General features: G+C 42.9%; 2 protein-coding genes across 3 annotated transcripts in view; one reads left to right on the top strand and one right to left on the bottom strand.

Annotated features, from left to right (window-relative positions):
• TMEM255A (transmembrane protein 255A) overlaps positions 1 to 25,766 on the bottom strand; it is a 52,651-nt gene that overhangs the window by 7,218 nt on the left and 19,667 nt on the right. Inside the window, exons 4-8 of one of the 2 annotated variants that reach the window (XM_023202156.3) lie at positions 25,380 to 25,469; positions 21,269 to 21,337; positions 19,205 to 19,293; positions 11,027 to 11,189; positions 2,405 to 2,548 (exon numbers count right to left, since the gene is read on the bottom strand). In XM_023202156.3, the coding sequence (XP_023057924.1) occupies positions 2,405 to 2,548; positions 11,027 to 11,189; positions 19,205 to 19,293; positions 21,269 to 21,337; positions 25,380 to 25,469 (555 nt within the window). The remainder of the gene's footprint in view (positions 1 to 2,404; positions 2,549 to 11,026; positions 11,190 to 19,204; positions 19,294 to 21,268; positions 21,338 to 25,379; positions 25,470 to 25,766) is intronic. The other variant, XM_031936594.1, reaches the window with a different exon arrangement.
• LOC111535925 (prefoldin subunit 4-like) lies at positions 4,208 to 7,693 on the top strand. Its single transcript, XM_023202167.1, has 3 exons — positions 4,208 to 4,213; positions 6,402 to 6,536; positions 7,313 to 7,693. Exons 1-3 carry the CDS (start codon positions 4,208 to 4,210, stop codon positions 7,691 to 7,693), a joined length of 522 nt encoding a protein of 173 aa, XP_023057935.1.

Below are 25,766 nucleotides of genomic sequence, written 5' to 3'. Positions count from 1 at the left end.
AGTACTCAGTGAACAGTAGCTGTTATTAAAAAGTAAGCGTGGGCCAGGCGTGGTGGCTCATGCCTGTAATCCCAGCACTTTGGGAGGCCGAAGTGGGTGAATCACGAGGTCAGGAGTTCGAGACCAGCTTGACCAACATGGTGAAACCCCGTTTCTACAAAAGGTACAAAAAAAAAAAAAAAAAAAAGAAATAGCCGGGCGTGGTGGTGCACACCTGTAATCCCAGCTACTCGGGAGGCTGAGGCAGGAGAATTGCTTGACCCCAGGAGGTGGAGGTTTCAGTGAGCGGAGATTGTGCCATTGCACTCCAGCCTGGGCGACAGGGCAACACTCTGTCTCAAAAAAAAAAAAAAAAAAATGGAGAGGCTTCTACAATCCCTGAAGTCCCTGCTACTAGGTACTAGGTTTGGACTAAGTGGCTAAATCTGGATCCCTTCTTTGGGTTAGGTATACGGTTTCCATAGCATTCTGGGTAATGTTTTCTTTACTTTTTGTCCCCACTGCTGTCCCCTGACCCTCCACCCCCAAGTCCCTAGACTAATGCAGGGGCTGTCTCATTTAATTTCTATTTCCACAGCTCCTGGCTCAATGTGTGGCACATGGAACACAGAGTAAACATTCATTGAACTGAAACCAACAATCCAAGTCACTGTTGGCATTCTCAATCTTGCTTTCATTTCTGGGGTAGGATTTGAATGAGGAATGATGGCTCCACACCCAAAAGAGAGGTTTCCTATCTTATAATTTGTGGTAACCATCACCAGATGTATTATTGTCCCTACTTAAAGGGTTCATTATAAAGTGCAAATTCCTGAAATCAATGTAATTTACTTTGATATAAAAGTAGAGGAGGCCTCTTGGGCTAGACCCATGTGTGGCTCCTCTATTTCAGGATGGCTTTTTATTATAGGGACCCCAAGAGAATGATGACCCTCCTTGTTTCAGCTTCAACATCCCTGCATTCTTTTGAAGAATTCCTTGTTGCCTCAGTCACTATTGAAATTATTCCCTTCTTGAACATACTGTTGTTTTCCAATCTATACCACCAATTTGGGTAACAAGTTACCTGGGTTGTCTACCTGTGTACACAGTAGGCTTTAGAACGAATTTTATCATTTTATTTTCTAAGCTTTAACCCATTTATGCCTAGTGTCCCATTACTGGAACACTAAGCTTGTGGGAGTTATTTATATCCTGCTGCTCAAGGTCATCGCCGAAGTCTGATTTATCACACAAAAAAATCTGCAACCTCTGGCATAAATGGGTTAATGGATACCTTTTTGAACTAGCACTATATTTTATACAAGTGAACAAGTGCATGTTCACACTATATGTATTATTATTGCATTATAGAACCACAGACCTCTCTGAACGGTATCTAAACCAAACACAACGACACTTTATTCAACTTAATCAGATTTTTAAGTTTCAATTATTTTGCCAAACTGAAGTTGCAATTAGGTTGCCCAACGTCTTAGTATTGCCAGACTGGCTGGTTAATTGGAAGTACCCCCAGATAGTCATAATTTTATGTCCCCATGGAACATTCATGGTCTCTTGATCAATAGAAGCAAATTTATTATGAGTTTCCCTTCCTTAAAAGGTATTTCCTTTGGTCACTAAAGTTTGAATTAACTAGATTTTAGTGTAACCTTGCTCTTCTGTGGTCAAGGGTTTATAATCATTATACATACCTAAAGGACCATTTCACTTGTTTGCCCAAAGTGTCTAGTTCAGTGTTCTGCATACAATGAATTCCTTTTAACTAAGTGCCTTTTTTGGTTCTGTTTTTCAACTAGTAGTCACAGTTCAAAAGGAAAAGGGGAAAGTGCAAATTTGGTAACACTGTTTCTGACCTACGTGATAACAGGGCAAAAGGGGAGGGGTTATTGCTCTGTGTAGTCCTAGTTAGGAAGCCCGGAGAAAAAGAGTGGGACTTCTTCCTCATTACAGGTTTGATTCAAACCCTTGTGTGGCTCAGAATGCCCTTGTATTAAGTAGCAGGATTAGGCCTCTCCCCATATCAGACGAATGGAAAAAGCCACTGTTGCACAGGAGTCCATGGTAGCGCACTAATGAGCTGCCATTTCCCAACTAGCTTATCTTCTTCTTGGTGTGGGTCAAGGCAGTTTGGGATACCTTGATCCTACCTCCCTCTCTCCCTTTTTCTTCCATCTCTCTGTTTCTTCTCTTGGGCAGTTTCCACCCGCCCATCTCTGCCATCATTGCCTGCCTACATAGTCCTTAAGCTAGCATCCACAGGCTTCTGGCCATTAGGGAGATGCATGGCTACCTCATACATATGCAGACAATGGAAAGGTTCCGTAATTGAATTTAGGGAGAGAACAAGAGAGCATGAGTGAGAGCAAGGGTAATAGAGAGTTCTTTTTCTCCCCAAACATACCTGAAAGTCATAAGCAGAATATGGTGGCAGGTGAGGAGGGCTATGGTAGTAGGTATTGTAGGATGTCACTTGGGGATGAGCATAGTAAGAAACTGTTGGATGGGTATTTTCAACGGAGCAGTTCAGTGCTGGGAGAGTTGGGTTCTGTAGAAAAACACAAATTAGAAACAACATAAACAGTCATCACTAGGAGAATGGTTAAATAAACTTGGTACATGTATACTATGGAATACTATGCAGCTATTGATAAACAATGATGTGGACCTATTTAGAGAAAGTTGTCCAGGATATATTTTTATGGTTTAAAAGCCATTATGTTATATTAATATAGCATGATTTCAATTTATGTTTTAAAAAAAGACCCCCAAAATTATACATGTATGTATGTTTGTAAATGCAAAGAAATTAACCTGGAAAGATGCATAGCAAACTGTTAACTGTGATTTATCTCTGGGGAGGGTAGTAGAATTAGGAGGTATATAGGGATTCTTAACTTTCTACTATATATGTCAAAGTGTTTACAACTAATTTGTATTGTGTCATTTTCCCCAAACTTTTTAACTTGAAACATTTAAACCTATAGAAAAGTTGAAATTATTTGTGTGATTTTAAAAAACAAGAATTAAAAAGAAAAAAATAAGACTCAAAATGCAAAGCATCAAATAGACAAGGCTGAACGAGCTAGTGTTCTTGCTGTGACAGAGTGCGTTCAATCACAAAGAGTTTGTAAAAGTTGTAAGGATTCTTAGAGATCCCAACCTTGCTAAGGGGCTCTCCTGAAGACATGAAGGGTATTCATTTCTCATCAGCCCTGTAGAGTAGAGGCAAAATTCTAGCAGTGCACAGAAGCCATGAAAGACCAAGAAGAATATATTGATCCCTTTTTTTTTTTTGGCAAATAAAACAATGCAGATATAATTTTATATCCTTTTCACAACATGGTGGTGTGTGTAGCCCTTCACGGGTTAAAAATAATCTTGTCCAGAATGGAGGCCCTGTTCTCATCAGAGCCAAAGCACTGCTAAAGGAAGTTACCACTACTCATTAGTTCCCAAGTAGGACTGTGCTTTGTGCCACATGGGTCAAGGTGTGGGGTAAATGTTTTTTCCATCTTCCATGTCATTGATACCTCCTCCATTCATGTGTATAATTGACAGATGTCTGAAAAATCAATGTGTCTTCCTTCTGGAACATATCTACAGCACATTAACAGAGAAGCAGAAGCTTCCTCTCAAGTGATGAAAATGTGTAGGCAGGCTTTGGCAGTCACAAAGGCAACCATGTTAGGGTGTTGGCAGGGGGAAACTCCCTTCCAGCAAGTTTCAACACAGTTCTGTTGCTCTCTTCCTTGGAGTGGGTTACTGTTTACATCTCTAGGAGGTTTGAAGAGCTACAAACCTCAGTCATTATAATGCAGCTCACAGACAGCCAGATAAATGTTTGTTAGCCTCTTTAATGTGTGGGAGAGGGCTGAGATCTTGACCATTCCAAGGGCTGGCTTGCTTTACAGAGGCGAGCACTCAGAAATGCCCTTACCTCTCTACCAGAATTCTGAAAAGGAATTCTATCCCTTGGGAAGTACCAGAAATCATGTTCCCTTGGCATTCTGTCAATTAAAAACACACCCTCCATCTCTTGCAAAATGAAACCAGCTCTTCTATCTAAATAAATTAAGCCTAACTGTGGAGAAACAATCATGCAATGTAAACTATATAAAAGTTTTTGTGTGTTCAGCAAGGCCAAGGGTCTAGACAATATTTGAAAGGAAGTTGACTATTATAGAGAAGACAACACGGAAGAAACATGAGAGTAAGATTAAATGGGTATAGGAAAGTCTCTGAAGAGAAGAGAGTTGGGGGTAGAGGATATAGAGAAAATGGACAAGCCAACAAGAGAAGGAAGAAGAGGGAGGGGAATGGAGTGAAAACTTGGTCAGGGATGGGGCAAAAGAGATGGCCCAAAATAGTGTTCTGGTTATATTTTAAATCAATAAATCTGATTTTACAATAAATGTGGGCCCTGTTTCTATTTGTGTGCACATATAGGAGTGTGCATTTGTGTGTGTGTGTGTATGTGTGTGTGTATGTGTATTTCTGTTAGAATTCTGGGACTTACATTGTGAGACAACCCCCCCGCCCCCGCCATTATTGATCAGTAGCATTCTGAGCTCCAGTAACACAAAAGGTTACTAGGTAGCACAGGAAATGGTGAAAGCAATCTTGCCTGGACAGAACTGAGTCTATTCTGAGACAATGATTGTGGACTTTGGAAAGAATGCTACTTTTTTTTCCCTCTCCAGTTTACTCTAAACCAGCGATACCAATTAGGAGAAAATGGAAAGATATATTCACCTTTTAAAAATTTGTCTCAAATCCTCATATCTTTGGTCAACAAACTCTTCTTCAAACAATTATTTAAGATCTTTTTCACCAAGCACCTCTTGTCAGGGTTCCTTTCATGATCCCACAGCTTTGGAAATGGTGGTTCCTAGCTGATTCCATTGAAGGCTGCCAGCTCACAGCCCTCAGCTCCTGTCCTCACTCTCTGGAAATGGCTTTCATCAGCCAGCACCCCTGAGCCTCCCTGCAGACCCGGGGGACTCTACTCAGGGAGAGGCACATCACAAGTCACCAACCACACTTGGATGTAGGCCAAGGATTGTACTTAGGCTCACCTGAATGATGTTCCTGAACTTTTTATACCATGGTCTTATTTTAATAGAGTGGTCTAGGCAATGATTCATCCTTTGTATCCTTATCTATGCCCCCACTGGTGTTCTCTAATCTCTTGAATCAAAGATCCTCTCCCCAGATCTTTGCTTTCATTTTTTTCTGCCCTGGTCCTTGATAGAGTTCCCAGGATTTACATTTGATAATGCTCAGTACTTCTCTTGCTCTCCTTCCGTACTGTGAAAGAAGCTCCCAACAGGTGAAAACAACTTGCTTTTAATTTTTAAATTAAATCAACTAAACAAAGGAGATAATATCTGTTAAAACACTCATAGAACCAGAAAGGGCTATCCAAATGTTAGTCAGGGGCAGCTGGGATGGAATAGAAAGAGCAAAGTCTCTGGCATTTGACAAATCTGGGCTCCAGTCCCAGTTCTGCTACTCGGCTCTGGGCAAGTCACTTGACCCCTCTTGGCCTGTTTCTTCACCTGTTAAACAGAGACCTACCTCATGAGGTAGTAATAGTGAAGATTAATTGTGCAAAAGCACTTTGTAGAGGGTTGGGGCCATTATTGCCCCTATCAGGACAGACCATCAGCAAACCCATTTATCCCAGGAGATCAAAGATAACAGTGAAATTAAGAATGCAGAAACAAATCTATATATCTGCAGTTAATTGATTTTTGACAAGGTTGCTAGGACCATAAAGTAGGGAAAGAGCAGTCTCTTCAACAGATGTGCTGGGAAAACTGGATATCCACATGAAAAAGAATGAAATTGGACCCCTACCTTATACTAGATATAAAAGTTAAATCAAAATGTGTCAAAGCCCTAAATGTAACAGCTAAAACTATAAAATTCTTAGACAAAAATGTAGAAATCATGACCTTGGGCTTGGCAATAGATTCTTAGATATAACACTAAAAGCACAAGCAACAAAATAAAATGTAGATAAATGACACTTCATCAAAATTAAGAACTTTTGTGCATCAAAGGCCATTATCAAGAAAGTGAAAAGACAACTCACAGAATGGGAGAAAATACTTGCAAATCACATATTTGATAATGGTCTAGTATCCACTATTTATGAAGAACTCTTTCAACTCAACAACAACAAAACATTTAAAAATGGGCAGGATTCTTGGTGAGTGGCCAGGTCCCAGCTACAGCAGGGGAGTGGAGGGTGTGGGATGCTGGGGGTGCCCAGCTCTGATGCTCAGTGTGGGACCCAAGACTGAGGCCCCCAGCCCTTACAGCTGCTCCATGGGGAGCCCTGTCTGCACCCAGGGCCCTGAGCATTTGTTGAGGCATCTGGCTTGTTGAGGCAGGGGTCCCCAGGTCGGAATCCATGGAGGGCTCTGGGCACCTCTTTCAGTACTGAGGGTGCCTCTGGGGAGCATGAGGACCCTGCAGCCCAGGCCTTGTCCTTAGGGTGTGGGAAACTGAAGGTCCCGTTGACTGAGGTTGGCTTTTACGCACTTGATGCACTGATATGGTTTGGATTTGTGTCCCCACCCAAATCTCCTCTTGAATTTTAATCCCTGTAATCCCCAGGTGTTAAGGGAGAGACCTGGTGGGAGGTGATTGGATCATGGGGGTGGTTCCCCATGATGCTGTTCTCATGATAGTGAGTGAGTTCTCAAGAGATCTGATGGTTTTATAAAGGGCTCTTCCTCCTTTGCTTCCTTCACATGCACTCTTGCCTGTTGCCATGTAAGATGTGCCTGCTTCCCCTTCTGCCATGGTTGTAAGTTTCCTGAGGCCTCCTCAGTCATGCAGAGCTGAGTCAATTAAACCTCTTTTCTTTATAAATTACCCAGTCTTGGGCAGTTTTTTTTTTCTTTTTTTTTATGGAGTCTCACTCTATTGCCCAGGCTGGAGTGCAATGGTGTGATCTTGGCTCACTGCAACCTCCACCTCCCAGGTTCAAGTGATTCTCCTGCCTCAGCCTCCCGAGTAGCTGGGATTACAGGCATGCACCACCACGCCTGGCTAAGTTTTGTATTTTTAGTAGAGACAGCGTTTCACCATGTTGGCCAGGATAGTCTCAAACTCCTGACTTCGTGATCCACCCACCTCAGGCTCCCAAAGTGCTGGGATTACAGGCGTGAGCCACTGCACCCAGTTGGGCAGTTCTTTATAGCAGTGTGAGAATGGACTAATACATGCACTTTACCTGGGTTATCACATCAGCCCTCACAAGTCCACAGGTAGGTGCTACTAGTACTGTTGTTTATAGGCTGCAGAAAATTTCAATGCTACTTTTGAAGATCAACAAAAGGTAAACAAATTTGCAAGGAATATGAGTAGAATAACAGAGCTGAAGGAAGAAACAGAAGTAAAAAGGAAACAACTCCACAATTTAGAAGATGTTTGCAATGACATCATGCTTGCAGATGATGACTGCTTAATGATACCTTATCAAATTGGTGATGTTTTCATTAGCCATTCTCAAGATGAAGCACAAGAAATGTTAGAAGGAGCAAAGAAAAATTGGCAAGAAGAAACTGATGCCTTAGAATCCAGAGTGGTATCAATTCAGAGAGTGTTAGCAGATTTGAAACTTCAGTTATATACAAAATTTGGGGGTAACATAAACCTTGAAGTTGATGAAAATTAAACATTTTATAATAGTTTAAAATTTTGTTTAACAAACTATAATATTGTTTGGAAAATAGAAAAAAATGGGCAAAGAACTTGAACAGATATTTCTCCAAAGAAGATATACATACAAATTGCACACAAACATATAAAAATATGCCCAACATCACTGGTCAGCAGGGAAGTGCAAATCAGAACCACAACAAGATATCACTTTGCGCCCACTAGAATGTTTATAGTTTTTTAAAAGAAAGTGTTGGTGAGGATGTGGAGAAATTAGAACCCTCACACACTGCAGGTAGGAATATAAAATGACACAGCTGCCATGGAAAACAGTTTGGCAGCTCCTCAAAAAGTTAAACATAGAATTACCAAAAGACCCAGCAATTCCACCCATAGGTGAGAAAAGAATTAAAGCAGGCAATCAAACGAGTACTTGTATATGATTGTTCATGGCAGCACTATTTCCAGTAGCTAAAACGTGAAAACAACCCAAATGTACATCGATGGATAAAAAACTAAACAAAATGTGGTCTATCCATACAATGGAATATTATTCAGCCATAAAAAGAAATGAAGCACTGATACATGCTACAAGGTAGATGAATCTTAAAAATAAAAATTATGATAAGTGAAAGGAGCCAGACCCAGAAGTTCAAATATTGCATGATTCCATTTATAGAAAATACCTGTAATAGGTAAATCCATAGGGACAGAAAGCAGATTAGGGGTTGCTGGGGGCTCAGGGAAGGGGCAACAAGGAATGACTGTTTAATGGGTACAGGTTTCAGGTAATGAAAAAGTTCTAGAACTAGACAGAAATGATGATTGTACAACATTGTGAGTGTACTAAATGCCACTGAATTGTACACTTTGAAGTGATCAATTTTATGTTTGTGACTTCCACCTCAATTTTTTGAAAGGGGCACAGTGAGGGAAAACAGGGGACTAAAGCTAAGGCTAAAAGTTTGGCAGGGTTGTATTCCTTAGCTTATCACCTTCCTACTCCTCCCTTCTTTCCAACTTCCAAAAATTTCTTGAAAGTGTCCATCTAGTCACTCTCCCTGTCTTCCTCAGATGCCCTTTGCCTTCAAAATCCAATTCTTTCCATCACCATGGAAAGGGTCTTATCAAATCCTTCAAGCTGAGAGATTAGTAACTCAAAGTATTAACACCTCTGTGGCCTACAAGCCTATTCCTTTGTTTAATACACGCATTTTGAAAGCGGACAAGGAGAAAAAGGACAATGCTTATCTTAAAGTAAGGAATAGAACATGGTGGCAGTTTCAGCACCCACAGTAGGGTAAAATTGGAGAGGGAGGAAGCCTTACAGGCACCCCACAGAGCCTACCAAGTAGCTACCACCTACTCCATTTGTGCATCAAGGTAGCTTGCCATCCAAGCCTGAAAGCTCTAAGGACAATTTAGAGAACTCTTAACGCCCATCCTGAGGTCCCATCTCTTCAACTCGCCAAACCTGGGAGCGTCTCTTCCAGCCAAAGCTGCTGAGATTCCACACAATACCTGTACTTTCATCTGCCCCCTGGGGAAAGTCTCCAAGAACAAAGGGCTTTTTTTCTCCAAAGAGGCCCCAACCCAGAAACAGCTTTTTTGCAGCTCTCTAACCTGAAAGCTTTCTCAAGGCCAAATTTACAGGAAATCCTTTTCCCTCCTGGGGCTCCACCTTTGTTGATGCTTCCCCTACTTGTTAGTGCTTGGGCATTCCAGAGTCCGGGGAGGGAAGCTGGGATGAGAAATGTGCAGATAAGAGAGGGAGAGAAAGAAGAGAGAAAGACAGAGTGCAGACGGGCAGGAAAGGATTTCTCTTGACTTAAGAGTCACTAGCAGGAACACTTAATACTTCCAGTCAGCCCAGTACTGCTGGAGACTTGTGGTCCAAAATGACAGAGTTTTTTTCTTTTCCCTCGTCCTACCCCACCTTTCATTTTGCGACATTTATCCTTTTGACAATCCAGGATCAAATTACAAACTGCCTTTCAGGTTTCTGTTCTTCAGGGACCCCAAAATCTGACAGAAACAGCCAAGGGACTAGGGGCTAATTTCTGGGGTCAAAGGAAAGTCCCTCTTAGGCACAAAATAATTCCATAAACAGATGTGGGACGTTCTTTTAAAGCAGTGGTATTCAATCATGGCTGCAAATCAGAATTTCCTGGGAGCTTAAAAAACAAAAACAGAAACAAAAACAAAAAAAAACCTGATGCCTGGGCTTCAGTTTAGACCAGTTAAATCAGACTTTTCAGAGAAAGGGCCCAAGCATTTTTTTTTTTTTTTTAATAGACAGGATCTCACTCTGTCACCCAAGCTGGAGTGCAGTGGTGCAATCATGGCTTACTGCAACCTCAACCTCCTGGGCTCAAGTGATCCTCCCACCTCAGCCTCCCGAGTAGCTGAGACTACAGGTATGTGCCACTACACCCAGCTAATTTTAAAAAGTTGATTTTTCTTAATAGAGACAGGGGCTGTTGCTCAGCCTAGTCTCAAACCCTGGGCTTAGTCAGTCTTCCTGTCTTGGCCTCCCAAAGGGCTGAGATTACAAGCATGACCCACCATGCTGGGCAGGTGATTCTTATATGAAGCCAGGTTGATAACCATAACTCAAAGCTATTATCTCCATAATTAGAGATCTAGGCTTATCAAATAAGCAAATAAATGCTTAGAAATGCCTTAAAGGGAAAGGAAAAAAAGAAGCCTACTATATGGAGTACCTACTGAATGCTGAGTTCTGGTGTGCCTTTGCAGACACATACACACAAATAGAAAATATTTGGAAGGGAAGAATGGAAAGTGGGGAGGCTGAGGTTGAGGTCCAACTTGAAGGCAAGACCTGGCAAGCAGCTTAGCCTAGAGCTGGCTCTGCGAATGCAAACAGAAAAGAGCCCAGATGCTCTTTCTGAAGAAACTTCAGGATGAAATACCTGGGGAGGGGGACACTAGCATTAATCCTACCTATAGCTAAAATAACCTTTCCTTCCATCTCTCCCAAAGTTTGTTAGGGGAAAACTATTCCCAAAAAATTTTACTGAAAGTGTGGGCTACTATGTTTACATAACCAGTGCGAATGGGGGAACTGAGAACACCCCTTCCTCCTCTCACCCCACCCCCAGAAGGTGCCTCCAGAACAAGGTAATTTGTGTATAACAAGAAATATTTGCAGACTGATGACATTACCTGGCTCTTTCAACTTGACACATTTGTAGGCAGCTACATCCTTGAAGCAATCGCTTCTGATTCCTCCCTTCAAAATATGTGTCTGCATTTCCTCCAACTGCCCAGCCTTCCCCCTATCCCCAACAGGGGCCACTGTGAAATGCAAAGTCAATTCTTTCCTTACCATGTCCTTAAAGCCTCCAAGGACAGCGGCAGTGATGATGCCCAGGAACAGGCCAACAATGTTGAGGATGGTGGCAGACCAGAGCAGGTGGTAGAGGTGGATGATATCTTGGCAACTGCTGACATCGATGTATTCGTAGTACCCACCAGTGATCTCCACCCGGCTGAACAGGGAGGAGCACGCTCCAGTCAGTTCCCAGGGAGCAGGCTGTCCTCCCCGACCCCCTCTCCAACCCTGGGATTGGGCTACCATACAGCTCAGTGAAAAGACAGGTGGGCAGGTGGGGAGCTATAGTAGGAGACATCATAGCCATGCACCATAATAAATCAAAGTGTGATTGTTGATCCCCACTCCCCGAAAAAATCCTTCTACCTGCCAGAAAAATACTTGTAAACATCACTAACACTAATCCTAGATAGCACTTATTGATACTTGCTATGTACCAGACACAGTGCTAAGCATTTTGACATATGTGAATTCATTAAATTTGTGCTGTTTAATATGGTTGCTACTAGCCACACATGGCTATTTAAATTTGAATTAAGTAAAAAGAAAAATTCAGTTGGTAAGTCTCATCAGCTACATTTCAAGTGCTCAGTACTCACATGTGGTTAGTGTTTACTATACCGGACAGAGCAGATTACAAAACATTTCCATCATTGCAGAAAGTTCTGCAAATCCTTACAGTATTCTATCAAATAGGAACTATCATCATGCCCATTTTTACAGATGAAGAAAGTGAAGCACAGAGAAGTTAAAGAACTTGCCCAAGTCATAAGTGGTAGAACTGGGACTCGAATTCAGGCTTCCAAGACTTCAGTGTGTGCCCTCTCAAAATGAAACAAACAAACAAATAAACAAAAACCAATGTCCTGGTAAAGAACTAAAGCTGAGTTGCTGCACAAAACCTGAAAGTCGCCTCTGTGGGGAGGCCTTTCTTGACCACTCTGTCCAAAGACACCCCTTCCCAGCCCTGTTGCTGTCTATCACATTATCCGCTATGGAATGAATTTTGTCCCTCCAAATTCATATGTTAAAGCCCTATCCCCCAATGTGACTGTATTTTTAGACAAGGCTTTTAGAAGATAATTAAAGTCAAATGAGGCCATAAGGGTGGTGCCCTAATCAGATAGGATTGGTGGCTTTATAAGAAAAGGAAGATCTCTCCCCTCCTCCTCCTCCTCCTCTTTTTCCGCCTTCTCCCCTGACTTCCCCGCTCCACACCCCACCCCCCACCAGCCTTTCTTTCTCTCCTTCCCTACTTGAATGTGAAAGGAAATGTCACTGTGAGCACAGAGGGGAAGTGGCTACAAGCCAGGTAGAGAGCCCTCACCAGAGCTCGACCATGTTGGCACTCTGATCTTAGACTTCCAGCCTCCAGAATTGTGAGAAATAAGTACATTTCTGTTGTTTAAGCCACTTGGTCTATGGTATCTTGTTATAGCAGCCCAAGCTAAGCAACACATCACCCTTTTCTAATTTCCCTGTAGCATTCTTTCCTATGTGAAAATATCTTACTGATGTGTCTACTATGTTATTATCTGCCTCCCCAACTTGAACGTGAGCTCCATGAGGGCAGGAACCAGTTCATTTTGCTCACTGCTGTGCTTGACACACAGTTGGTGTTACATAAATACCTGTGGAATTAATTAAATGAAAGTTCCTGTCCTCCTGGATGTCACAAACTAGTTTACAACTTGGCCACTGAAGTTCATCATGAATCCAAAACACTGTGGTTCTTAAAGTCCCAACGAAACACCCTGGCATTAGGATGCTTGTTACACGTGACTCCCCTGCTATAAGAATGCAAAAAAGAAAAAAGAAAAACAATCAAAGGTTGATCTCCAAAATGAATCAGAGAGGGATTATTCACATATGAAAAGACTTAGACTTTACAGATGAATTTATCTTCAGATTGTTTAAAGTCAGTGTTTCTCTAAAGAGGTGAAGTCAGTGTGGTTACAGGGCGGACTGCCTCAGAATCATCTGTGATTGTGTCTATGTGTGTCTGCCTGTTTGTATCAGTGCATTATTTGTGTGTGCCTGTGGGTGTCTCTGCGTGTATCTGTGGATGTATCTTTGAGAAAGAGAGATGGTTAAACATGCAGATTCCTGGGCCCAGCCCCAGTCCTAGTGAATCTGGTAGAATCTCTGGGGATGGGGTCAGGAATCTGTGTTAACAAGCTCATCAGTGTTTGAGACCCACTGTTTTTAATAGTAAGCTCCCGTAGTGGAATTTTTTTTTTTTAACATTTTTTTGTAGAGACAGGGTCTTGATATGTTGGCCAGGCTGGTCTTGAACTCCTGGCATCAAGTGATACTCCCACATCAGCGTCCCAAAGTGCTGGGATTCCAGGTGTGAGCCACCACACTCGGCCCATAGTGGAATTTTAAGGGCGTTTCAATTAATCAGAGTTTGAATTGGATTTCATTATTTTCAGGAGCATATCTCAAGAGCCCATGCATAAGCATACATTGTCTCCTATTAGCTGGCATTGTACCAGGCCCTGGGGATAGGGCAGGGAGGATGCACAGATTACTTGCTGCTCCCCAAAAGGGACAGCTGTACAAGGACTATTCTCTGAACAGGACAGGCCTCCGTGTATGGGTGAGTGTGGAACTGTAGGAGCACCTTTGTGGCTTGGGAGTCAACTTCTGACATCCCCCAAATTATGTTTGCCTGCCTCCTAAAACACCAAGGGTGGACTAGTAGTATATATAGGCAGGCAGTATGCCATAGCTGACTCTGAAGTCAGACTGTGTTTGAATCCTGGCTCTGTCATCTATGTTCTGTCACCAGATGCTGACTCTAGCAACTTACTTTCTTACTCTTCGGTTACTTACTTAACTTCTCTGAGCCTGGGGATGTAATGCCAGCAGACATGAAAGCAGTACTCCAACATATAATAAGATGCCCCACTAAAACATGTAGCTACATTTTGTTCCTTCTAAGAGCCAGCCTCTGGCAACACAATTCAAACCTTTGAACCCTGTTATTAAAGGTATTAACACTTCATTTTGGTTTTTGTTTGTTTGGTTGGTTGGGTTTTTTCTTTTATTTCTCCATTTTTTTTTTTTTTTTGTTGAGACAGGGTCTTGCTCTGTCACCCAGGCTGGAGTGCAGTGGTATAGACGTGGCTCACTGCAGCCTCAAACTCCTTGACTCAAGTGATCCTCCAACCTCAGCCTCCCAAGTAACTGGGACTGCAGGCTCACACCGCCATGCCCAGCTAATTTTTGTAGAGCTGCAGTTTTGACATGTTGCCCAGGCTGGTCTTGAACTCCTAGGCTCAATCTATCCTCCCATTTCAGGGTCCCAAAGTCCTGGGATTACAGGCGTGAGCCACTGTGCCTGGCCAGTATTAAGACTTTGTAGGCACAAACCACAATATGGGAATAGGATAGTAGTTTGTTTTAAAATATTCAATAATTTTAGATAATATATACTTGGTTTCAGTTTGAGTGGTTACAGCAGCTATTTAATTTTTTTTTCACTGAACCATGAAGGAAAAGAAAGCTAATTCTTAGATATGGTTCGGGTTTAGCAAATTAATGTGGTTTTTTTCTGCTTGAGATTCAGGATTCCATTGGCTTCAGTCTCTGGGCAGAGCTTCCTCTGAAATTGCACCTTTTGCATTTCCACTGCTCCCATCCTCATGCCTCCATCACTGTAAGGCTGTCCTGCCAGACTCTACTGCTGCCTGCTTACTCTTCCTAAAACACTTTTAAAAATATGTCATTCACTTAATCAAAACCCTTCTGTGGCTCCCCAGTACCTTCAGGGGAGTGTTCAAATTCCTCAGTCTGCCGAAGTCCAGTCCCAAAATGGAGTACACACTCCAGCCAGGCTGAAGTCCACAGAAGCCCCACACTGGCTATGCTGGGTACGAATTCCAAACCTGTGCTCAGATTTCTCCCCCTGCATTGAAGGTATTGCTTTCTGTTCTCTGCCTATCCTAATCTCTCTCACTGCTCAAAGCTTCAATAGTGCCTTCTTCAAAGACGCCACTACCCATTCATTAGCTTTTTCCTTAGACTCCCATAGTCTATTCCTCTTAGTTTGGCACTTTGTGTATATCAATAATTCAGTTATTTATTTAATCTAGTATGTACTGGGAGCGTATCAGTGCTAAATACTGTGCTGGTGCTAATGTTACAATCAAGACCAAGGCCGACATGATGTCTCTGTCGAAATCGCAATGTTTTGAGGGCAAGGGTCGTCTCTTAACATTCCTTTGGGTCTCTGATCTCACTGCCTAGCACAGTGGTAGAAACATTAAAGGTTGTCAATAAATACTCGGTGAATGAGTAACTGAGTGCAAAGACTAATTATTGTATTGATCATGAGATTGATTACCCAATGTGGGCTTTTACCCCCTTGCTCTCAACATTCTGGGTGGACCTAGAGAAACGGATAAGTTCTCTGTGTTTCAGTCTCCTACTTAACAAAGTAGGTAGCAGAAGATCTTAGATAAGGCAGGAGGGTATCCTTCTGCTCTTCCATAAGGGCCTGGAGCACTCACCAATTCTTGGTGGACAGGCAGTGGCAACGGCCAGCCTCTGTGTGTCTCTCTCCTGCTGTATGCATTCTGCATATACATTTAAGTCCCCCTCCCTGCAATCCCCCTGGCAAATTGAGTTCCTTAAGGGCAAAGCTGTGTCTTATTGATGCCCATTCTTTTAGAACAGCCCCTAGCACATAGTAGGAGCTCAAGAAAAGTTTGTCGAAGAAAGGAGTGAATGGAAGTAGGCTATCTTCCTTCATTTTGTGACCAGCTAATGCTGTTCACAAACCACTTCATTTCCTGTAGGTTACGTGCTGAAAACCAGTGATTTTGATTTGACCTTTCCAAAGATGAGTGAGTAGGTGAAAGCCTGAAGTACTCTGAAAGGCAACTGCTGAGGAGCTGTGTCCTAGAGAAAGCCACCTTCCTGCATGAGGCTAAATAGAATAATCTATGTTTGGTATTAAACCCTCAACACCCCTGACGTCAAAGAAGGTCTGTGGGTTCGGGGGACAGTAGAGACTCTGTTTCTGTAGCACTGTACAAATGACTGCCTGATGTTTTTGTTCCCACTTTTTTTTTCTTGGCCTCCTTTCCAGGAAATGGACTGGAGGAGCTGGCAATTGATTAAAAATAGGCTTAGTGTGAGGAAAACAAATACACATTTGGCAAAATTAAAGTCTCCAAGCCTCAGAATGCTTATTGCTAGCTATATTTAGGCCTTGAGTTTAGGTGTCTTTAGCTCTGGGTGGAAAAAGCCCCAGGTCAAGAAAAAACGTCTTCCTCTAATGTGGACCCTCGCCTCTTCAGTCTCAGCCCGGGGTTTGTGGCCTGGTGGGACTGTTTCCTCCGGAAAAGCTAAGGAAGTCCTTTTCTAGTGGTTTTGCCCTTGGAATCTTAGCACTACAGACTAGGGAAAGGGCTTTGAGAGATGTCTGGGGCTGACTTCCAGGCACTAGGTAGGTGAAAGATATTTCTAGACTTGAAGATCTTTAGCAGGACTGTTCCCATGACCCCTCTCAGTTGCCTAGTCCAATATTTTATTTTCCCCAGTGAAAACGGAGTTCTTCTTTTTGCTCCTTTTCAACAAACATCACTCCCTTTTCATCAGCTCTTTATTCATGCCCAGCCCTGTGCTGGGGCCAGGGAAGTATAGATAAGATTAAGTCTTGCTCCCTGCCCTTAGGGAGTGCATAGTTTAGCACAGCTCCTCATAAAATTCCTTGAAGACTATTCTGGTATAACTTGCTTTAAGAAAGTAAGGAAGTCGATTTTTATGAAGTTCAGAATGACAGGAAGATAGAATGGACTTGAGCCTCCACTTTCAAAAACAATTCACCTGAGGGCTCAGCTAAATGGAATTTAAAGTAGGATTTTGTGTATTCAAACCTTTTTCAGAAACACACTGTCACAGAGAGAAAGGTGTGTCTGCAAGGAATCACTTCTCAGCCCTCTCAGTGGGCCTTCTCTCTCCTTGAGATCTCAGGCCCAGTTCTGGCCAGCTCCCAGCACCACCCTAGGAGGCCATGAAATGGGAAAGGAGAGGAGAGCACCAAGGAAAACGGAGAAGGATGGCAGGAGGAGGGAGAGAAGAGGGAGGAGATAAAAACAAAGGGAAAGACAGATCGGGGAAAGAAGGATGAGGGGAGGCAAGAGGAAAAATAGTAAAATAACCCCAATTCCCCTAGGACCCGTGTTACATTTCTTTGATCATGTCTGTAAGGATGGGCTGAGGAAGTACAGTTATAGCCAGCTCTCAATCATTGATGCTAAGGAGGGAAGTCTTTTACAAGTGATGGTTATTATTACAACATAAATAATTGAACTCCCCAGACAATCCCTAAACCTCATTTGAATCTGTAAATTTCTCTTTCTCCACTGCCAAACCTTTCAACAAAACAAGACTGGCACAAGCCAAAAAGGTAAAGGGCTGGTGTATGGTCTCTGCCTTCTCCTCCCTGCCTCTAGTCTGGCAAGTCTTAATCCTTAAACCAGAGTAACTGACCCCAAAATACCAACAGTAGGGAATGTGAGTGAGGAGGGGCTGCTTCCACCTGCTGCCTCTGAATCTAGCTCCATCCAGCCCCACTCTGAAGGTTCCTCCCCTTACTCTCTCCCTCCCATGACTCTCAGTTCGCCTTCACTAAGATTCTGAAGGAAATACGTGCATGACAGATATTGGTCGACATACCCTGCATGGAGAGGTGTTCACTCACTGTGCACATCACCTACTCACACATCCCTATTGATTCCACCTTCCAAATTGCTCTTAAAATGATTCCCTGCTTTGCATTGTCTTCAACTTCATCTAGGCTCCATTCTCTATGGCCTGCACTCTTGCAGTGGCCTCCTAGCTGCCTCCATTCCTCAACCACTCAAGTCCATCTTCCATGCTGTACCCTTCGATGGCCCCCAATTGCCTACAGGGTCAAGTCTGAAGTCATTCTTATGGTCAATGAGTTCTCTATCATCTGATCTCTGGCTGCACCTCTCTGTCTCACCTCCTACCACACCTTCTGTAACTACCTCCACCTCCTACCTCTTCACAACTACCAGGAATATCCTTTCCACCTCTATCTTCTTTTGGTTTGTCTCCTAATTCCCTACTTATTCTGTAAGTTTCAGCTCCCACATCACCTACTCTTTGACACTGCTCCCTCCCAGCAAACTCTGACTTTCATTCATCGGGCCTCCAGAGTCCTCACCACATCCACTGATCCCCACTGCACTTATCACATTATATTGCAATCGATTGTTCACATGTCCATCCTCTTTACTAGTCTGCGAGCTCCTCAGTGGCAATCTCTGTATTCCTAGCACCTAAATATGTTTTGAAAGAAAGAATAAAGGATATTTTAGCAATTTGGAGTGCACAGAGCCAGAGAGGTTGCAGCAGAACCAGCACCAAAACTGCTCCTGCCCCAGAACCTTTGCACTTGCTATTCCCTCTGCTTGAAACTCTCTTTCTCCAGGTATCTACCTGGGTTGCCCACCCCCACAACTACATTCAGGTCTGCACAAATGTCACCTGCTCAAAGAGGCTTTCCCTGGCTACTCTATCTAACATAGAGTGTGCATGCAGCTGCACCTGCACACACACACACACACACACACACACCTCATCACTATCTACTTCTCCTGCTTCATTTTTCTTCAGAGCTCTGATCACCACCTGGCATTATATTATATATTTATGTATTTCTTGACTGTCCCCCCTACTATAATATAAGCTCCACAGGGGAAAAGACTTCTGTTTTGTTGGCTGCTGAATCTTCAGTGTCTAGATCAGAGCCAGGCACTGAGAAGGTACTCAGTAACATTGTTAAACGTGGGTATAGACAGAGCTGAGTTTGAATCCTATACATATTATTTTCAAGTTCTGTGTAACCTTGGGCTAGTTGTCTGTTTCCTCTGAACTTCACTCTCCTCATCTATAAAATGAGGATTACTCTGCATACATCATAAGTAAGAATTAAATGAGATCAAGCATGTGAAAGTACCTAGCATGATGCCTGGCACAGAGAAGGCAAGTAATGTCTATTAGCCAAAATCTGTTAACAGATCAATGTCTTCCACTTCCCTAATTCCCACAATGCACCCTTCCTTACCCTCAGCCCTTCTAGTGTCCATTGTGGTCAAACTGTTATTCCCGTGTCTGGGCCTCAACACTTACTTGCCACAGTTGTAGAGGTCACAGCAGAAGCAGGTGTTGCCCCGGATGCGAGGTGTGCAGAATTCACGGCTGAGGTGAGGGCAGTTAACCTGAGGGTATATAACAGTGAGGAGATGAGCTGGCATTGGATAGGAGGCAGGACCCTCTGGGATTGGAAATGCGAGTTAGTGACTGATGGAGACAGTAAGGATGGCTTTGAAATGAACACACCAATGTGTGGGAGGGATGGGGCTGGGCGGTGAGCTGGCTGAACTTGTGCATGAGGCAAGTCACTGTGTAGCTGGGCTCATGTCCAGCCTCAGCCACAGCCCTCGGTGCCCCATGCCTGAATGGTGGAGACAGAGAGAAGGAAGGACAGATGGAAGGACAGACAAAAGAACGAATGGACTGGAGGAGATGAGGATATGAGGGCAGGGAAAATCAGGGTACAGGAGGAAAGCAGATAAGGTGGGAAGGAAGACAGAGGGGCCGGCACATGCACTCTGAAGTACAATAGTACCTCTCTAGCTGCCTGGGTAAGGTTCCTCATAACCCTCGTGGAAGGAGAATTTTTGGTTGAGGAACTTATGACCTTATATAGGAAAAATAGGGTTAGGGGGACCAGGGTTACAAGTGAACCTATGGAAGTCATTGTTAATATTTTTACAGTCACCAAATTAACACAAGAAAGCTATCACGACAAAATCTAGAGAACAGCAATGACATTTTACACATTTTGAGTTAGCAAAAAGGTTTTAAAAATGGAAAAGAATTCCATTTACCATCTCTTCTTAGCAAGAAATTTTCCAGCTTTCTCCCCCATCCAGATACAATGAAGTGCTGGTAAATTTGTCTTGCTTTGTTATAGAGAATATTCATAGCAAATAGGCATTTTTTTCTATGTTGGGTCCTTCATCCAAATGCTCACTGCCTTTCAGACAAGCTGTTATCATATACGCATTTCTATTCTTCCTATCTAACCTGAGAACAGTGAGAGAAATAGTAAATTTATGGTTGTTAAAAGAAAAAGTAGTCAAGTGGACGGCAGAGACATAATCAAAGTATTTGGCATAGTGCCTTTGGAGCAGGACTGCTTTGCCTTACTCCAAGGGCATCTATTCACATTGTATTTTATGTCAAATGGCTTCCCTTGAAGCTGTGCAATGCAGTGGCCATTTTACATCCACTTGCCTTCCTTTTCTCTTCCCAACTGAAAGTTTACCATTTTTCTAACTATTTGGGAATGATTGACTTTCAATGTGAGGTTAATAGAGTACAAAATTGTCAAGATTCCTGGAAGCCTAGGTACAGTTTCATATGGAGAAATCCCTGGGTTGGGGAGGGATTATTGCATACTGAAATGCAAACTCTCCCAAAATGACCTGGAGTCATACTTTGCCTCACTACGCATTGCATCTAGCTCTGCCTGAGGCAACATGGAACATAAGGAGAGCTGTTTGGGGCAGAAGAGAAACTCATCTGTGCATGCTCAAGCATTATTAGGCTGGCCTCTTGGACGTGTTATGAGAGGGGCCAGGCTGACAGTCCCAGCCTCCCCAGAGCATAGAGGTGGATCTGGCTTCTCAGTTACCTTCATTTGGCTTCCAGACCCATCCTATGTGTGGAACTCAGGCTCTGCCTCCATAGTTCAGGCCTAGTGCCCTGGTGGGGCTCCCACTTTTATTCCAACTGAGCACTGAGTTCAGGCTCCCACTTTTATTCCAACTGAGCACTGAGTTCAGGCAACTGAACCATCATCCATAGAGATGGGGGAGGGGCATGTCCTGTGGCCTCTGTACGCTTATCTGTCCCCCTCAGGATCAAAGCCACATACGGGGAGGCTTCTGGCTGGGGTCAGAGGGTTAGCCTGTGGCCACAGAACAAAGTAAAACTGATTAGGCCTCATGAGGCTCCAACCTATGACCATGGCCTCATTAGCAATGTGCTCTGACCCACTGAACAAATCAGCTATACATACCTAGAAATAAATCTTAGGCCCATGAAAAGGAGTAAAAGAAAGGGTGTTTCAGGCAGAACAGGGGACTTTCCCAGGAGGTAAAGACATGCAGCCTCATTCTGGCTCACCTCCTCAGCTTCCTTCTGGGATGTCTTGGGAACATAATGACACCGGTTAGCATAGAGTGGTTTCAGATCCTGAAAAGGGAAACACCAAACCAAAGGGGTTTTGGCTTTGGAAAATAAAACAGCAAGTGTTGTACTTGGTAATAAAAGGTTTGAACACACACACACACACACACACACACACACACACACATAGAAGCAGGCAGGCAGTAGATTGGGTTAATTTCTGAAAGTTACCTGTCTAGGGAGACTGAGTGAAGATTAGACAAAAATACTTTAAAAATTACTTTCTATTAGACTACTTGGTTAATGAGAAATTATGAAACTGATTGAGAAATGGGCTTCTTGAAATTTCCTCTCTGTTTTCTTTTACTTCTAGCCTTTGTCTTCTTGTAAACAGTCCCCAGGGGACAAGATGCAAAACTCCAGGTTATTATGAAATGACACTTTCAAACTAAGGGAGATGAACTCCAACAATGAGGTTTCATTATCACCTGCGGACAGGACTAAGGCTGGCTGACTTGTACCTCTTGCTGTCATTTCCACATCACTTTCAAAAGGAAGAGCTCGGGAAGCAAGCCTCAGGAGAAGGGGCAGCTCCTGAGGCTGCTGTAGATTTTAACTCAATTGAACTATGAGCCATTTTCACCCAACTACATAGATAAGATAAAGTCAGTGAACTCCAAAAACACTATTCAAGCCTCAGAAAACTAACATGGGGCTCAAGGACAGTCGATATACTCTGCTGGCTTGGCCAGCTTCCTGATGAGAGAGAGCTATCATGCATGGGGGTTGGGGTAGAACCAACAGACACAAGCCAGGACTGCCTGGAAGCTTCCAGGCGGGAGCTGCTGTTCACTTTCCGGACTGATGCTAAACATCCCCTGAGTGGTAGGGGGCTTCTGCCAAAGGCACCTTAGGACAGGACAAACAACTTATGCAAATTGACCTTGGGATTTGGCAGAAGTACCCAGGCAGAGGGAATTTATATATTGTCTCCTTCCCTTCTGCCCCTACTTCTTTCACCATTTCCGGTCATCTCGGTGGCTGCTTTTCCCCACACATGTGATTTAGCATCTCTTGTACTTGGCACTCAAATGCCTCCTGCCTTCTAGCCGGCCTCCCCATTAAGGATATAGGACTTTTCATCAGCTAGCTACTTCTACATGAAACTCCTGCCTGCTCAATGTTCTAAAAGTACCTTGCCTTGTTAGCTTAGCCTGGAGTCTAGCTGGAAAGGAATGAGGGTGTTCATGCTCACACCTGGAATGGCTTATTGTCCATGTTTGGTGTTTGGGTGGTGGCAGAATAATTATCATAATTATCCTGCTGAAGAGGAGGCTTAATGTGCTGGTTGCAGCCCTTCTCACCTCCTGGTTTTGCAAAAAGCATTCAGCCACCAAATGCCCTAAATGAAGACAGATGTGTGATAGTTGCCCATTTGCTGCCTCTGGCTGATACTCTTCACTGAGGTCCAGAAGAGGAACAAGAACAAGACAACTGGAAGGCAAGAAAAGGTCACTAAGCCAGGGTTTGGCAACCTCTGTAATCTGAAGGGCTACCAACTATGGCGTGAAGGGGTAGAAAAGGAAATTGTTTTATATTGAGTGTCTGCTCCATGCCAGGCCCTCTTAGGGCATGTCCATACCCATTATTTAATTTCATCCTCATGCTAACCCTGAAAGGTAAGTTACTACTATATCCATTTGGAAGAAAAGGAAACTATAGTACAAGAAGGTAAAGTGATTTTCCAAGCTAGTTAATGGCTATACTAGGGAGAGGGGAAAGGAAAGAAATATGAGACAAAAGAGAGATGACACAAGACACATAGAGAGGGGTGAGTGAGAAGGTAGTAAGTAGGTCTTGAGAGGAAGTTCAGATTCACCCAAGCCAAAGGAACAGGGAAAGATGATGTTAAAGGGCCTCAACAATAGGACAGCTGGCTCTCACCCATCCAAGCTGTGCTAGGGTCCAAATGTGCCTTTCATTTAAGTTGGCCAACAGATATCATCATAGATTAGTAAAGCCTCCTTCCTCAAAACTCTTTGGATGTCAACGAGGACTAGCCAATGTCTTAGGGCAGGTACAGTATAAGCAGAAAGATTTTCTTAAATATTCATCCAGTCTTACCCCCAAATACTTGAGTCAAATGCTGTACTGCAGGTCACCAGCAGCAGGAGGTACAGAGGGCCTGGACTCAGAAGCAAGTAGTGGTCATTAGAGGAAACTTCCAGTAAATATAATTTGAATTTTTGCCCATTGCCTTTGACTGGAGCCAATGATCAAAAACATTGGAATGTCAGGAAAATGCAAATCAAAACCGTAATGAGATACTGCTTCATACCCACTAGGATGGCTGGAATCAAAAAGTCAGATAATAATGAGAGTTGATGAGTATGTAGCAAAAATCAAACCCATCAAATACTGCTGGTGGGAATGTAAAATAGTGTAGACACTTTGGAAAACACTCTGGCAGTTCCTCAAACAAATAAACATACTTACTATGTGATCCAGCAATTATACTCTTAGGTAGAAAGAAAATGAAAATGAAAATGAAAACATATATCCATGCATAAATTTGTACATAAATGTTTACAGTAGAATTATTCATGATAACCAAAAAATGGAAACAACTCAAATGTACACCAACCAGTGAATGTACAAAGAAAATGTGGTATACCCACACAATGGAATATTATTACTCCGTAAAACGGAATGAAGTACTTGATACAACATGAATTAATCTTGAAAATATTACACTAAGTGAAAGAAGCCAGTCACAAGAGAATATATATGTTATATGATTCCATTAATACAGAATGTCTAGAATAGGGATACCTTACACAAAGAAAGTATATTAGTGGTTGCTTGGGTCTGGGTAGAATGAGGGATTATGGAGGTGAAAGCTAAATGGTATGGGGTTTCTTTTCAAGATGATGAAAATCTAAAATTGACTGTGGTAATGGTTGCACATAAGTAACTGATATATACTAAATACATTAAAAATCATTGAATTATACACATTAAATGAGTGAATTGTATGGAATGTGAATTATATCTCAATAAAGCTATTAAAAACATTAGGAGTGAGAGGAAGAGGGGAAAAAAAGGAAGCCATTTTAGTTCATGCTGCCATCAAAATCTACTGCAGGCTTCTTAGCCACTAGGCCTATGTTGCCATGGAGACTGCCTCAGAGTGAATACTGTTTGTCAAATGGGGATAATAATGCCTGCCCTATATATATCACAGGATTACTGTGGGTCTCAAATGAGGTAATAGATGTGAAGGCACATCGAAAAGCTAAATGCACTACACAAAAACAAGGGATTATTATTATTAAGATGGCTTCTGTTGAATACAAAATAGTATGCATACTATGATTGACTGCAACTATGCTACAAAAATAGGTATATACTCAGCAGCTAATATGCAAAAACAATAAAAATTGTCAAGTTAGGGTGGTAGAATTATGGATGTTTAAAGTTACTGATGTGTCATTTGACTTTATAAGAAGAAAAAATGATGAAAAAGATGGCTGATCTCAGCTAAAATCAGAAGGGATAGATCTGGTAGAGGGGCCTACATTTATATTCCTGGTCCTGAAAGAAAATCAGGCAAAGGGCTTTTCTCTGGCATCCCTTATTTTTCCCCTTGCCCAGGAATTGTTTCTTCAGATGCCATTGCACAGACTGTTTGGGTGACAGCATTGACCATAAGTCATGTGGCTTCTTGGTGCTCTCTCTCTACCCTGTTACCTCCAACACTAGTTCTAAGCAATTCCCTTGACCCTTTGCCTTCCCAAATCTTACCCACATGTCAAAGGCCTAGCTCTAGCCCTACCACCACTGAATGCCTTCTCTGACCCCTGGAATCCAAGATAAGCCACTATGGCACCTGGAGTTTGTTCCCCCAGCTTAGACCCCGTTCTCTAGATGTCTGCATGTCCATTGATGTCTTCACCTTGACTGCCAGCTCCTTGAGAAAACGGACTGTGTCTTCTCCCTCTCATGTAACCCTCATGGCACTTAGCAAAGGGCTGAATATCCAGCACACATTCAGTGCGGCCTTGTGGCATTGCATATTTACTTTAACTCAGGATGAAAAAATACTCACAATGTGTCTGGCAGCAAAGACCCCGTCAACTATGGCACAACAAAAAGCCGCAATCACACCAAAGCTGATAAACACGATAGAAGCCACCAGCTGTAGAGGGGAATAACACAAAAGTGTCTGTTAGCCTTCCACTCTTGCTGCCTCTGGGGACCAGGGGATCCCCAAGAGACTTCCAGCAAAGCAGAACTCTAGCCTACCACCCCATGGGAATGCTCTTTTTGGTCATGCAGGATGAGTGGAAGGGAGGTAGGCAGGGGAGGCAGAGAATGGGCAACTGAAGCAATTTTTACATTTTCAAGGAAAGCTAAGAAATTCACTCTGTGAGCACCAAATGTAGAGGAGGCTTGCTGGTATCTAGCGTGCTGTCCATGAAGGAATTTGACTGCA

The sequence above is a fragment of the Piliocolobus tephrosceles genome, chromosome 12 (assembly GCF_002776525.5).
Source record: "Piliocolobus tephrosceles isolate RC106 chromosome 12, ASM277652v3, whole genome shotgun sequence".
Lineage (NCBI taxonomy): Eukaryota > Metazoa > Chordata > Mammalia > Primates > Cercopithecidae > Piliocolobus > Piliocolobus tephrosceles.
The sequence above is the reverse complement of the archived record's forward strand: the minus strand, read 5'-3'. Positions and strand labels throughout refer to the sequence as shown.

Coding starts and splice junctions, on each gene's coding strand:
- LOC111535925 (XM_023202167.1), top strand. Junction 6,537..7,312: donor TGAAGGTCCCGTTGACTGAG/GTTGGCTTTTAC, acceptor TGTTGTTTATAG/GCTGCAGAAAATTTCAATGC.